Source organism: Pogona vitticeps, chromosome 3 (assembly GCF_051106095.1).
Source record: "Pogona vitticeps strain Pit_001003342236 chromosome 3, PviZW2.1, whole genome shotgun sequence".
Taxonomy (NCBI): domain Eukaryota; kingdom Metazoa; phylum Chordata; class Lepidosauria; order Squamata; family Agamidae; genus Pogona; species Pogona vitticeps.
Genome location: NC_135785.1, coordinates 236,874,118 through 236,888,108, shown reverse-complemented (window position 1 = coordinate 236,888,108; position 13,991 = coordinate 236,874,118). Strand labels below are relative to the sequence as shown.

General features: G+C 37.4%; 1 protein-coding gene across 5 annotated transcripts in view; it reads right to left on the bottom strand.

Annotated features, from left to right (window-relative positions):
* Positions 1-13,991, bottom strand: part of DCLK1 (doublecortin like kinase 1) — a 259,411-nt gene that overhangs the window by 23,544 nt on the left and 221,876 nt on the right. For all 5 annotated transcript variants that reach the window (XM_020783820.3, XM_020783819.3, XM_078389982.1 and 2 more), the window contains 6 exons: positions 11,067-11,213; positions 5,307-5,440; positions 4,757-4,834; positions 3,399-3,495; positions 2,708-2,788; positions 1,387-1,500 (listed from right to left, as the gene is read on the bottom strand). In XM_020783820.3, coding sequence (XP_020639479.2) covers positions 1,387-1,500; positions 2,708-2,788; positions 3,399-3,495; positions 4,757-4,834; positions 5,307-5,440; positions 11,067-11,213 — 651 coding nt within the window. The remainder of the gene's footprint in view (positions 1-1,386; positions 1,501-2,707; positions 2,789-3,398; positions 3,496-4,756; positions 4,835-5,306; positions 5,441-11,066; positions 11,214-13,991) is intronic.

The window sequence follows — 13,991 nt, the reverse complement described above, 5'->3', positions numbered from 1 at the left end:
GGAAACAAACATTGATTAGTCTGATATGGTAAATATTTCTATTCTGATGGTTTTCTCTGTAGTATGATTAATATAGTACATATATGGAAGAAAGTTTTAAACACAGGCACCAGCTAGTAGGAATGCAGTGTCTTCTTGTATGTATATGTGGGAAATTCATATACATTAATTATTTTACTACTGTCAGTTCTCATGTACATGTGGTCATTTTGTCAGAGGAACAGAATCAGGGAAATTCTGAAGGTCTCCATCTGTGCTACGATGTGAAAGTGAAATTAAATAGGGGCTTTCTGTTAAAATATGTGCTCCAAAAATATGTGCTACTCTATAGCAGTAATATACCAGCAGGATTTTATGGAGCTGTGTTTTCACAATTCACAGTTCCTGCCTGGAGGGAAGTAATCAGCCAAATTGTGCACAGAAAAGAGATACAGAAACCAAAGAAAAAATATAGGGACAACTCTATTTAAAATGGAATATTCCTTTTAAGGATAACAAACAATGACACATCGGTTTGGTGTGCTTTACAAGCCACACATACATTATGGCTATTAACATTTTAGTATAATCATTATTAGTTAGGGCTAGGTCATGATGCCATCTCCAGCTATCTCTAGCTCTGAGGTATACCACTACTAATCGCTTACACTGAGATGGCTATGCAGCTACCAGTCATGCACATAAAACACCAACTGACTTTGTCCCTCCTATATACCTAGCAGGCAGCCCTTTTGGAGTCTTGCAATGGCCTGTATACAGCCAAACTAGTTTTGTATGCTGGTAATAGAGGGTCAGAAGCTAGATACTTTTTGGGATTACAGCTTCCAGAATACCCCCAACCAGCAGGGTCAAGGGTTGTGGTAGTTAAGATATTCTGGGAGTTGCAGTCCATAAAGGTGATGTTCCCCATCTCTCCAGCTGGTGCAGGTAGCAATTCATACACCAAAATCAATTATATTTCTTGGCCCTTAATATTTTTTTTCTTCATTTATTATCAGGACATTCTTGCTTCTTATTAGGGCTCATTTTTGTTGCTGTTGCTGCTGCTCCAGGGAAGTGCTACAATGGCTCAGCCAGATAGTTATTGAACATGTAAGCGGTCTCATGCCTAAATGTCACGTCAGTGCATGTACATGGATTTCTGCACTGGGGATCAGATTGACCGTAAGATGTAGGAGGACTGTGCTTGCTGCCTAGCATCCTAGGCTGATAACACGACTAAGGATGGAACAGTTGAATAAAAGTTATGGGAACAGGCAAGTTTTGCTTCATATTAAAACATACTCTTTCTGTTGGGTATTGGTAGGCACCTTCTCAACACAAATAATCATTTAACAAAAACCAAACTGGGAAAAACATATTAAACATTGTATTGCAGATGCTTACTGCTATAACAGAAACTCCAGCAGCTGTGCTGTTAGGCTTAGGGCCTGTATTGAAATGCTTTTTTATCTTCCCAGCTACTGACAACTGATGCTCATTCTCTGGAAGGCCATCATCCTGCAAAGACAAAAGGTTTTAAATTATTTTCTACAAGAATAATTCTAGAAGTCTATCTCCAACCTGCTATTTAAGAAGATATTCATAACTTGGAGGATCTCTTTGATTGGTTTTCTGAATGTGCAGCTTATAGAGAATTAACTAGCCTTCTGTATATCATCCACTGGCCTAATAGTTCTGGGGTACATACTGGTGATTTTTAATAGTCAACATATGCTGGAATGCAGCCAGAAATCTACATCATAAGAGTGAGTTATTGGGCACTTTCATGTTCCATTAAAATAGCTCTGTGAAATCCTGATACCAGTATGATTTCATGGGGCATACAATTAATAAAACATGAAACAGAAAAGTAAGTTGTTACAGTAAGTCTGGGCTTCCTCTGAAAAACCCCATGCCTTTTTTGTCAATGAGGCAATACGATTATATATGCAGACCCATACATTATGACATCCAGAACACTGAATGTTCTTCCTATAAGTATAGCTGAGATTGCAAACACAGCTACTTTAGACTAGCCCCACCGAAGGGTGAGGGTTGCCTCTTACAGCTAGTAACAACTGACCAGCATTCTAATACTTTACACTTATAGCAGTACCCACACAAAATTGGAGTAATATTCTGTTTTGTATTTCAAAACCGTACATCTTGGCACATCTCATTCTGAACAATAATGTTATGATTAGAGCTGCACGTATGTTTTGTCCAAGTCCTGAATATATTATTCCTTAATTCTACAGATAAAATGAAATCCTTACATGCAACAGAAAGATGCTGTCCTGGTTTACAATTTTATACTGACTCTTCCTTCCTGATCCAGGTGATGTGCACAGTATTTAACACAAGGATTATTTTTTAAAAAAGTTAGAAGTGTCCATAATATTTAATGGAGACAGGACTGCCTTACATTAAGCTACCCCTCAATAACATGAGAAATGTTTATATAATGCCATAAATAAAATGAACATGTCATTGGCAAAACTCCAGGAAGCAAGTTACACATTCCAGAAACACAATATTGTGATTTCCTTGCCACATTCTTGGATGCATTTTTAAAATACAAGTGGAGAAAAATATTATTAGAAATAGGTTAAATACTTGAGAGATATTTAAAACTTGTCCAAAACTGCATTCCAGAAGACTTGACAAGGAAAAAAATACTGTACAGCAAAATAAAATAAAACTAGCAACCTCTAAATTTACTTACATTAACCCACGGGTGTTCAAGGACTTGCAAAGCTGAAAATCGCTGATCTATATCTACCTGAAGCATCATCGTAATAAGTTCCTGCAAAATGAAAAAATTATACCCAAATAAGTTTATTCTAATGGGATACCATTGCAAAAAAATTGCCAGCAACTGTGTATAGCAAATAAGCTATTCGCTTTTTCAATTGTAAACCATGACAGCAGAAATTTTTACATAATGCCACAAATAAAAGGAAAATGATATTGCAATTTGCAAAATTATTTTTTCTGCAGAGAAAGCACAATGAAAATCTAGTGAGTGGGTTCATTTTGATTTTCATCAAACAGAACTGATTTTTTGAAATCCCTTCAGAGTTTTAACTTGGTCAGATATTAACAAAAAAACTCAGTGCTGATGAATAAGTGAATGGAACATGGGAAATGCAACAACAACAGCAACAATGTGCAAAGTTGATTCCAACTTGTCAGGGTTTCCTAGTTACACCTATTAACCAAAGCACAGAGTTTTGAAGTATTTTTGTTTCTGAGATGGCAGAATAAAACACTGACATTGATTACATGAATTCTTCACTAGTTATAACTTGGAAGACAGAGAAACCTATAACTAAGTATAGAAAAACGTGCACACATTCAAATGGGGGTTTGTAAAGAGGTCACTTGCAAAATAATGACAGACTTGATAAATTTACCTTTGCAGAGTCAGAAACATTATCCCAATATGGAGATGGGAAGTCTACTTGTCCCATCAAAATTTGGTCAAATAGGACTTCCTGATCTTCTCCACTTCTACATGGGAAGGAAAGAAAACCATCAGTTTTGATCACTGTTTCTAACAAGTGATAACTAAGTGAACACGTGAAATACCAGGTTTCTACATTTCAAATCCCTAAAAAATGGCTTCTCCTGTGTTATAGTGTCATAGTGGTAATCTACTGGAGAACATAGAGATGTGGTGGCACTGCGGGCTAAACCGCAGAAGCCTGTGCTGCAGGGTCAGAAGACCAGCAGTCGTAAGAATGAATCCACATGACGGAGTGAGCTCCTGTCGCTTTGTCCCAACCTAGCAGTTCAAAAGCATGTAAATGAGAGTAGATAAATAGGTACCATCTCGGTGGGAAGGTAAAACGGCGTTCCCTAGTCACGCTGGCCACGTAACAATGGAAACTGTCTTCGGACAAGTGCTGGCTCTATGACTTGAAAAATGGGATGAGCACCATCCCTTAGAGTCAGACACGACTGGACAAAAAATGTCAAGGGGAACCTTTACCTTTACCTTTACTGGGGAACACGAACTCAAATGGCAAATGTCACTAGATCAGAAAGGGAGGAAGCCTGTTTTAGCTGGTATGGCCAGTAATATTTCTCAGCTGCCTTCACCACAATAGCTACCAGAGGAAGAAGCTGCAGCTGCCTTTTCACTGTGCTTAAATCCAATTCTGCAAATTGCTGATACGTTTATCTGCAGGCATTAAGTTACTGAATGCTGTAACCAAGATTACAGTGCCTGCATGTATTTATTTCCTTTTCCTTTACAATTCCTTTTCCTTTTGTGTTGTGTCTTTTAGATTATAAGCTTGTGGGCAGGGACAGTCTCATTTTTTTACTATCTGTAAACTGCTACAGGAGCTTTTGTGAGACAGTGTAAAATAAATAAATAAAGAGAAAGAGACAAAAAGAGAGGGTGGTGGGGTTCACAGAAAGTTGCTTTTGTTAATACATCTGAAATTAGCAAGTCCCTACACTTTATTCTTGCATCAAAGATACACTTGATCTACATTTTATTCATTTCTAAAACAATTTAGCATTGTATCTGTATTGCAACAAGAAAAGAACTATGCTTTTCCCCCAAAAGGTAAATACTAGGAATTATTTTAATAGAAATAACCTTAAGGATTGCCTTCTGATGTTCTATAATCAAGTTGTTTATGTAAAATCAGGGAAGGGGAACTTTGCCATGCAATTTTTATTATACACTGAGAGATAAACCATGTGGGCTACTGATGGAACAGAGGTGCATTGTTAAATGATACAATATCATAGTCCATACCCACGAAATGGAGGAAAGCCACAAAGCAGGATGTAAGTAATCACACCAGCAGCCCAGATGTCCACCTTCAAGCCATATCTAAAAGTAATTAGAGATAAATATTAGCTGTACCAAGAACACAGAATTGATTTACCAAGAATAAATTGAAAAGGGTATAATGGCAAAGATTATAATTAAATTACTTCATGTGAATTAAATATGCATTTTTATAACACATTTGTATTATACTAGGGAAAATCTAAAACAATGGCAATGCATGATATAAGACAAATATTACATATATTAATTCAAATGCAATGTTCTGCATCTTTCAGTGGATGCTTTCTATTCACATGAACGACTCAAGAACCCATTCGATAGCTTTCTTCAGATGTCATTCACTCTATATAACAGATGCTACATAACATGGGATAGAAGGAAAACAGATGATAAAGAATAAAAAGTGTGCAGTTATGATGAATACAACATCAGAAGCTCATTTATACTCTTGAGGTTTTATTTATTAAATATTTATCGTATTAAAGTGACCCAATATTACAAGCTGGCTCACCCAGTTTCTGCAATGATTTCTGGTGCTACGTAAGTAGGTGTCCCACAGACAGTGTAAAGAGGTCCATCAACTATGGTGGCCAGCCCAAAATCTCCCAGTTTCAGAGACTTGCTTCCATCTTGGTGTTCATAAACCTGTACAAACACATTTATGCATTAGTGTTTTCTGTATGTTGCTGTAACAGGTGTGCATATCCTTGTCCCCATTTTTAATGAATATTTTTGGATCATAAAATGCACACCATCTCAGTTTAGGTATTTTATTATTATTTTAATCTCAGATTTCTCTCTGAAGTGTTACGAGTGCCATCGATAGCTTCATTCTTGTCAACACACTAAACAAAAACAAACAAACAAACAAACAAACAAGGGAAATGAGCAAGTATTACATTATGGGAATGGCCGTCAAGACGTCCTGGTCTACAGTCTTCAAATATCCCCATCCCAGGTCATTTTAGGGATTATATGCTATAAAAAGTAGTCTGGATTGTGCTGACAGCAAGCAGGTAGCCAATGGATCTGATGTGACTAGGGAATTCTGTGCTCCCCAATCAGTCCTGATTTTGTGCAACTGCCCAGGAAGAGATAGCATGCCATACCCTAACTCCCCTTCCTGAGCATTTTCAGATTCATTTTCTTCATATGCAAGGGGCACCACAGGTTCAAGCAACGAGGAGCCAAAAGCAAACACAAAAGGAACGTGAACAAAAAGGGAGAAGCATTTTACATTAAAATAATGAAGAAATTTAGGATTCAGTTTGAAGTACCCCTGTCTTTCCACAGCTGACATCCATGCTTCTTCCATTTCTGAAGCAGAATTAATCTTGAAAGGCGCATTTAGTTCACTCATAAGTTTTGGCAACAGTTGTACATTGCTAAGAATGAAGGTAGACACCCCACCCCACCCCGCCATGCCTTGTGGGACACCTGAGAGGCAGAAATCAGCATCTGGCGGGTGCTGCACTTAATGCCTTAAGGCACATTCAACTCAATTATTCTATTTCTCTTTGACACTGACAGCAAGGAAAATATATGCAATTTTATTTTATTAATAGATCCCTCTGTGTTGCTCTACTTTGTTACACTTCCTTACTAATTAAATTGAAAGCTAGGCAGTCACCCAAACCTACTGAAGAAACAAGGCAAAATGAAATAATGTATTGTAATTTGCTTATATTATAAATAATATTTTAAAAACTCTTCTCTCCCACTAGGCAGCTGTGTTTAATTGCATGGAAACAGAACTATATTGTGCCATCAAATCTATTTTGTGAGAAAACATTTTGTATTCAGAGATCTATTCTGCCCTGTCTCTCCCTTCGGTTAGCTTTCAGTGAGCTCATAGAACTGGAACTTTTATTCAGAAAGGGCCAGCAATCTAAAGTTCTCAACAAGCTAGTTTTTGACAGCATGAAAATGTATATGGGAAAGAAGGAAGGTATTTAATAAAATCTAATTGCAGCATTATTAAAAATATGGGTTATTAAGTACATCTGGCTTATGAAATTTTAAGAAAGTGCTTGCAGAAGTCGCAGCAATAAATTCTTTTTCAACATTTTTTTATTAGGGAGTTGTAAATTAGACATTTTAAAGATGTTCTAATGGACATATCAAACAGAATTAGACATCAGATAGTACATTAGACAGCATATGAAGATTCATTAATAAATAATCACTGGTATTACGATAAACAAATAATTACGCATGCAACTGAGCCATGATAGTCAAGAGACACTGAGCAAATCTGGGAAAAGTTAATCATAATATGAATACCTCTATGGCTATCGATTTTAAAAAACCCTTTCCCCAGGATTTTTAGCCAGAAAATATTTCCTATGGTGATATTCTTCTTGGGGGTTTTACGATCAGCCCCTGAGGAAGAGTTTACTTTCATAAAAAGGAAAATAAAATTCTTCACGTGTAAACAGAGAAACACAGGAAGGGGTCACATGCCCCTTAACTGCTAACAAGTGGGATTAAAGACCTAAATGAGACTCCAATGTGAAGCAGTAATATTTTAATTGTCTGCCCTGCCAAGAGCAAAGAATGTGGAAGATCATTTAAAGCTCATCTGAGTCTGAAAGTAAGCTCTTTACAAGTTCTATTTTCCTTTAAGCCCTGAAGGGCAATTAAAGAGATGTGGATTAGTGCAAATTACCCGCCATGTAGTGCTTTCACTGTTTTAACTAAGCAATAAAACTGTGTAATTGTACAACACTAATTGAATCCAGCTACACATAATTGTGTGCTACCATATGTATACTATTACTCTAAAGACTGTCCATATTTTCTAAGCTGCTCTTGTGATCACTGCAGATGGCAACAGTCAGAGAAGTTGTTCTCTTGGGCTTATTATATGGCTATAAAGCTATCCCATGATTTGACAAAATAATCATGTTAAATAGCAGCAATTATGAAAAAATGCTCCAATTAAAATGTGAAAGGCATGCTTTGCCAATAGCAGATGAACTGAATGCAGAAGTGAAATACTGCAGCCTTTATACATGCAAAGTATTTCAAATAGCTAGGGCCCTTTCCCTTGAATTGCTAAACTGGCAAAATAGCTAGTTGATTAATACCATGTGTACAGGAATTTGACAGCAATACCAAGCACGGTAAATCAACAAAAGAGGTGTGACCAAGCCAAAATAGAGTTCCTTGTCAATATAGTTTAAACACACTTTGGTATCCCTTTATATGGACATGTGTCAACCTCTGCCTTCATACATGTCGAAATTACCTTTATTTTAACTGTGACAATGTGGTTGGGAAGGAGGTACATTCAAAAGTCTCAACAATTTAAGTATGGTAAAGCATGAACTCTAAATCTCCTCCTTCCCCTGTCAGCAGAAAATAAGAGCTGACATCAGAATTTTAACTTACAGAAGTTATTGAAACAAGTATAATAAAAAGTTAAATACAAAGCACAGAAATGTGACATGCTGTGTGAGATAAAACATTACAAAAGGTATAATGTCAGTACTGATGCTGAGGGGAAAAACTTGCTTTTGGAATACTGTGCTTTTATCAAGTGATGGTGCTGGTGGAGGTGATAATATATAGCAGTAATGGCATAACAGTTACAAATGGCTTTCTCAGCAATAAGGGCACCCAAAGCAATTTAAATTATAATAATATTCTAGTAGAACTAAATCCCAAAAGAATTAACCATTAAAAAAAATCCAATATATCTAGAATTATCAAACATAATACTTGTAGTGGGAGAAACACCATGTACTGCCAGTTCAGAAGATGATACATTTCTCTACACCATCTTTCTACTAACAGAAGCATGGAGAAAGACTGTATGGATACAGTTAACATGAATGATTTGGTTGTTTTATAGATTATCTAAAACTGCAATCCTAAAAGCTCTTCTTTGAAAGTAAACCCAGCTGAAATCAATGGAACCTATTTCCTTGTGAAGTAGTTAGGATAGAAGTATAAGGACTGATGCTGGTTTAGGAAGTATCCATGTATCTGTATCTTTATTTATATCTTGTTGCCAATTTATAGCAAGGTGAGATATTTAAGGATTGGTTTTACCATTTCTACTCCCCCAGTGAGTTTCCATGGCTGAGCACGGATTCAAACCCAGGCATCCTGAGTCCTAGTCCATCACTTTACAGTGGTGCCTTGCTTGACGATGTCCCCACTTGACGATGACCCCGCTTGATGATGAAATCTCTTGACAACAAGTTTTTTGCGATCGCTATGATGGTTCCTATGCTTTTTTTAACTTTATGATGATTAGGTTCCTGTTTCGTGAACCGATTGTTCGCAAGACGATGATTAAAAAACAGCTGATTGGCGGTTCGCAAATGGCTCCCCGCTGTTTTCCAGAGCTATTTCCACAAGATAGGGATCTCAAAATGGCTGTCCTATGGAGGATCTTTGCTGCATGAGCAGGTATTTCCCCCATTGGAACGCATTAACTGGTTTTCAATGCATTTCAATGGGTTTTTTTTCCGCTTGATGACATTTCGCTTAACAGCGATTTTCCTGGAATGGATTATAGTTGTCAAGTGGGGCACCACTGTATTATATCCTGTTGGGCATCCGTATTCACATCTGTAGTATATATAAAATAAGTTACTTTATATGGGTGCCTCAATCTAGTCAGAGAAAAAAAAGCACATCAGCACTTGGGAGTCTATTAACCTTGACTTTGATAGTCATTGTGACAGTCATTTAGAAAACATTACTTTGCAATGTTTGATACTCGTAGAAATAGCAACGTTCAACCACACACTTTAAGTGATAGTGTCTTAATACGGAAATTTAATGATATCACTCACTGTGAAATACAGTGGTGCCTCGCTTAACGAGCGCTTCGTTTAACAATGAATTTGCTTAGCGATGACTTTTTCGGAGCATTTTTGTGCTATGGTCCCTGTTACATACAGCACTGATGTTACCTGTCTGTCATGGGTTTGGAGGGATAGTCATTGTGACAGTCATTTAGAAAACATTACTTTGCAATGTTTGATACTCGTAGAAATAGCAACGTTCAACCACACACTTTAAGTGATAGTGTCTTAATACGGAAATTTAATGATATCACTCACTGTGAAATACAGTGGTGCCTCGCTTAACGAGCGCTTCGTTTAACAATGAATTTGCTTAGCGATGACTTTTTCGGAGCATTTTTGTGCTATGGTCCCTATGGGCGATTTTTGCTTACCGATGTTGGGACCATGCTTCGCATAACGATTAAATTTTGGGGTCCCCTGTTTCGCTTAACGATGGTTTAAACAGCCTCATGTTTGCTGTTTTTTAAATGTTATAAAGTTAAAGTTTACTGTTTAAAATGTCCGAAATCATAAAGTGCACTTAATAAACCCTTTGTTAACCAAATTTGACTTTCTTCTGACTCTTTTTAAATTTGTTGTTGAATTCCCCCCCCCATTGAGATGCATTGAATAGGTTTCAATGCATTTCAATTGGAGAACTGCATTTTGCTTACCGATGTTTCCTATGGCGATTTTCGCTTAAGGACGGCAATTCGTTCCTATTGGAACTGATTATCCAGTTTCCAATGCATTTCAATGGGAAACCACGTTTCGCTTAGGGATGTTTTCACTTAGTGATGAATTTTTTTGAACCAATTAAAATCGGTAAGCGAGCCACCATTTGTACATAAAACCTGACACAACTGCAACATGTGCTCCAGACCTCTAGATACATTAACAAAAATAAATTTAAAACATTGCAAATACTTGTGATAGGTCAGTATGTATAATTTTAAGCAAGAAAAACAACCCAAAATCAAGGAATTGGATTGCAGGCAGGCTACTGCTGTCAAATTCTAAAAAACCTTGATACAAAAGCATTGTAAGCATTACCTTATGAGACCAACTTTGCCATTCTAACAAACAAGACTTTAATGAACCTTGACATGTGGTTTCTATTTCTTATTTATGCTGCAGAGTACTAACCGACTAACATTAAGAATTCTATATGGCTAAGTGCATTATTATAAACAGAGACTGAGAAAGTTACTTTCTTAGATGACAACTCTGAGAAATCCCCACAAGCATGACAGGGGACAGAAAATGACAACTAATGCATGACTCTTTTATAAACCATGCAATTGTAGCAAAACTTTGAAAATACCTGAAAGTGAAAATGCTCAGTCCATCTATGATACACATTTCAATGTAGGCAGTTCTCTGATATCCACCTCAGTGCAGTTGGGAAGCAGACAACCAATACAGTACTTTGACAGAATGTTCAAAAATGCCCTGTGTGTTGTACTTACCAGTAGATTTTCAGGCTTAATATCCCTGTGAACAATGTTCAGGCTATGGAGATATTTGATAGCACTGGCCAGATTATATAGCATCCCACTGGCATCCCGTTCTGTATATTTGTTTGTGGAAGTAATGGCATCAAAAAGGTCTCCACCCTGAAATAAAGAAATCATCATGTATGAGCAACCTGCCTCTAAGCACAGAAAGGGATGCTGATGGGATTCCAGAGATACTGTTAAAAATGTCATTTTCTTTCATGACACCATACCAAAGGAAAGGCTTAAAACCTCCGAGTACAGGTTGCTGTCCTCTGAAGATGCCGGCCACAGAGACTGGCGAAACGTCAGGAAGAACAACCTTCAGAACATGGCCAAAGAGCCCGAAAAACCCAGAACAACCTTAAAACCTCTGACAGAAAATCCATCCACTGACATAGATCAGGGCTAAAATATTACTGTGATTTTACTTTGGAGTAACCGAAGTTGTGTAAGTCGTGGTGGTAAATTGTAGTTAATTAATGAGGTGCCAGAGGTGTGACTGATCATGTACAAATCATGCAACAGGTGTGCAACCCACACCTTCACAATACGCTGCAGTTTTCCTTTGCAACTTACATTATCTCCCTCACTTGGAAAAAATCCCAATATGATTTTGTCCCACGCATGTCAACTGTTTCTGGACTCTCCATTATATGTATATGAAGATACCAACACATATACAACATTAGAATTGAGGAGCAAGAATGCCAAGGTGGCCTTCTGTGGTGTATTCATTTTTATTATATGCAAGATTTTTGAAGCAAGGGAAAGCATTTAAATGTTGTTGCTCCCCTTCCCAAAGATCTACAGCAGGACACACCACATACTGTTCTATCACATGTTCTTTGTAGGGTGGTCTATACTATGCTCAACTGTAGAAAAAGAAATGTAGTGCCTGTAATTTAAAAAAGAATGGAAGAATACCCTACTCAAACGTATACAGAAGGCCTGGATTTTCTTGGGTAGGGCTTGTTTCAGGGGAAATCAGTGCTGAAGGGCAGAATAACCTGAGCATTCCTCTCAGGGAGTTTTCTCTCTGTGCTGCAATACTTTTCCCAGAAACAGCCTTGAGTATATTTGTATGTTGGGAGGGGGAAAATATAACTCTTTCCCCCATGTGAAATTTATTTCAGCTACACACAAAAGTCCTCCAACTTTGGCTAGTTTTACCACTTGAACAGAGTGTTCATGGAAGGAAAAGAAAAGAAAATATTAATATCAAATACAGGGAGTTTTGTGACCTCCTACTTGAATAAAAGCTGGATGGACGGCTCAGTGATTTAGGTATCTGGCTGTAGAACCAGAGTTTGGGAGTTCAATTTCCCACTGTGCCTGCTGTGAGTAGAGCCAGACGGTGTCATCATGGGCAAGCTGCACAGTCCCAGGACATCCTCAGAAGAAGGGAGTACAAGTAAATCACTGCTGAGTATTCTCAGAATTGACTTGAAGACACATGATTATTATTATTACTTGAACAAATGCCTTGAAGGATTTACTTTACAGACAACTCACTTGGATATAAAAAGAAAATTCTTCCGACTCCCCAAATGCAAGCATTTCTGTCTTACTAATTTACATCACCCATCATAAATGGATTCATGAGTTCAGGAATGCTGTTTCAGTTTGCCCATATAAATTTTTCTCCCTTTTCCAACTTTCTAGAATCAGGACAAAAAACAGCAGCATCTGAATATACTTTATTAATGTGTTCTCAAGGAACAACCAAGCTGTATCACCTAGAAGCATAAGGCACCACAATCCAGAGGTACAGCAACCAATTATTTCTTTACTAGCTTGCAATATAAATGCTGTAACATTTTTTTCTCTCATGTGGAAGTGAAATTAGATCCTTTCAACAGCAGGAAGAAATGCTATAATAAATCATCCTTGTTAAAATAGTTAAACCAGGTCCTGTGCTAGCCTTGAATGATAATTTGGTCTCACTATGTAGAATGGCAGCTTGCCAGCAACCACCTCCTTTCTCCTTTTCACAAGCTCTATTTGTATCATGGCTTTATTTGTATTTATTAAGTGCTTTCCTCACACTCCAAGCCCTTTAACCAGCAGCGTGCAGCATGCCTGACAATAAACTAGAACATGTTTGCAGCAGAAGTGGCAACTTATGTCCAACTTGTTACTGCCAATTCATGCAAAATAGCATTGGCTAATATCTGGCGCTCCACCACATTGAGGCTTTCCTCCTAAATATCTTTTCCATCTGTGAACTTCAACTTGATTTAAACTTGGGTCCTTCAAAAGTCCGTATTAGCCTGTCTGTCTCAGATGGCTACTCAGTTGCAAAAGGGCATGCCATGCAAAAAGAGACACCTTGAACTAGTGGTGAAGTGATCATTCAGCAGCGTTCAAATATTCTTGCTTTGGAACTTGTTTTTTTTAATTAAAAGGAATAACAAGGGCTGTTCAATAGTAAAAGGTTATTTATGGGAGCAGAGACCCCTCCTGGACTGAGACATCTCAGAACAAAATTGCAGTAGATATTTAGGACAGTTTTGAGGTTTTGTTTTGTGGCATAGAACATATTTAATGCAGAAAGTCACAGTTTGCTTGTTACTCATAAAATTTTGCTGGATTTGATGTCCTTTCCACAATCTTTTAACTAATCCAGCATTATTTTAAGAAAGGCAGCCGTAGAACTTTGCATGCAGAATCTCAAGAGTTTGAATCTTTGACCTTCACAGTGTAGGGCAACAAAGTACAGAACCATTTCCAAGGAAAACAAACAATGAATGTATTTGTACAACACACTTATAGCAGTTTTGCTTCACTCTTAAGAGCACGGCTCCACTCAAAGCAATCCTGGGATTAGTTGTTTGGTGAGGGATTCAGAATTCTCTTCTAGAAGAATCTAGTGCGCTTCCTTGAACTATAGCAGAA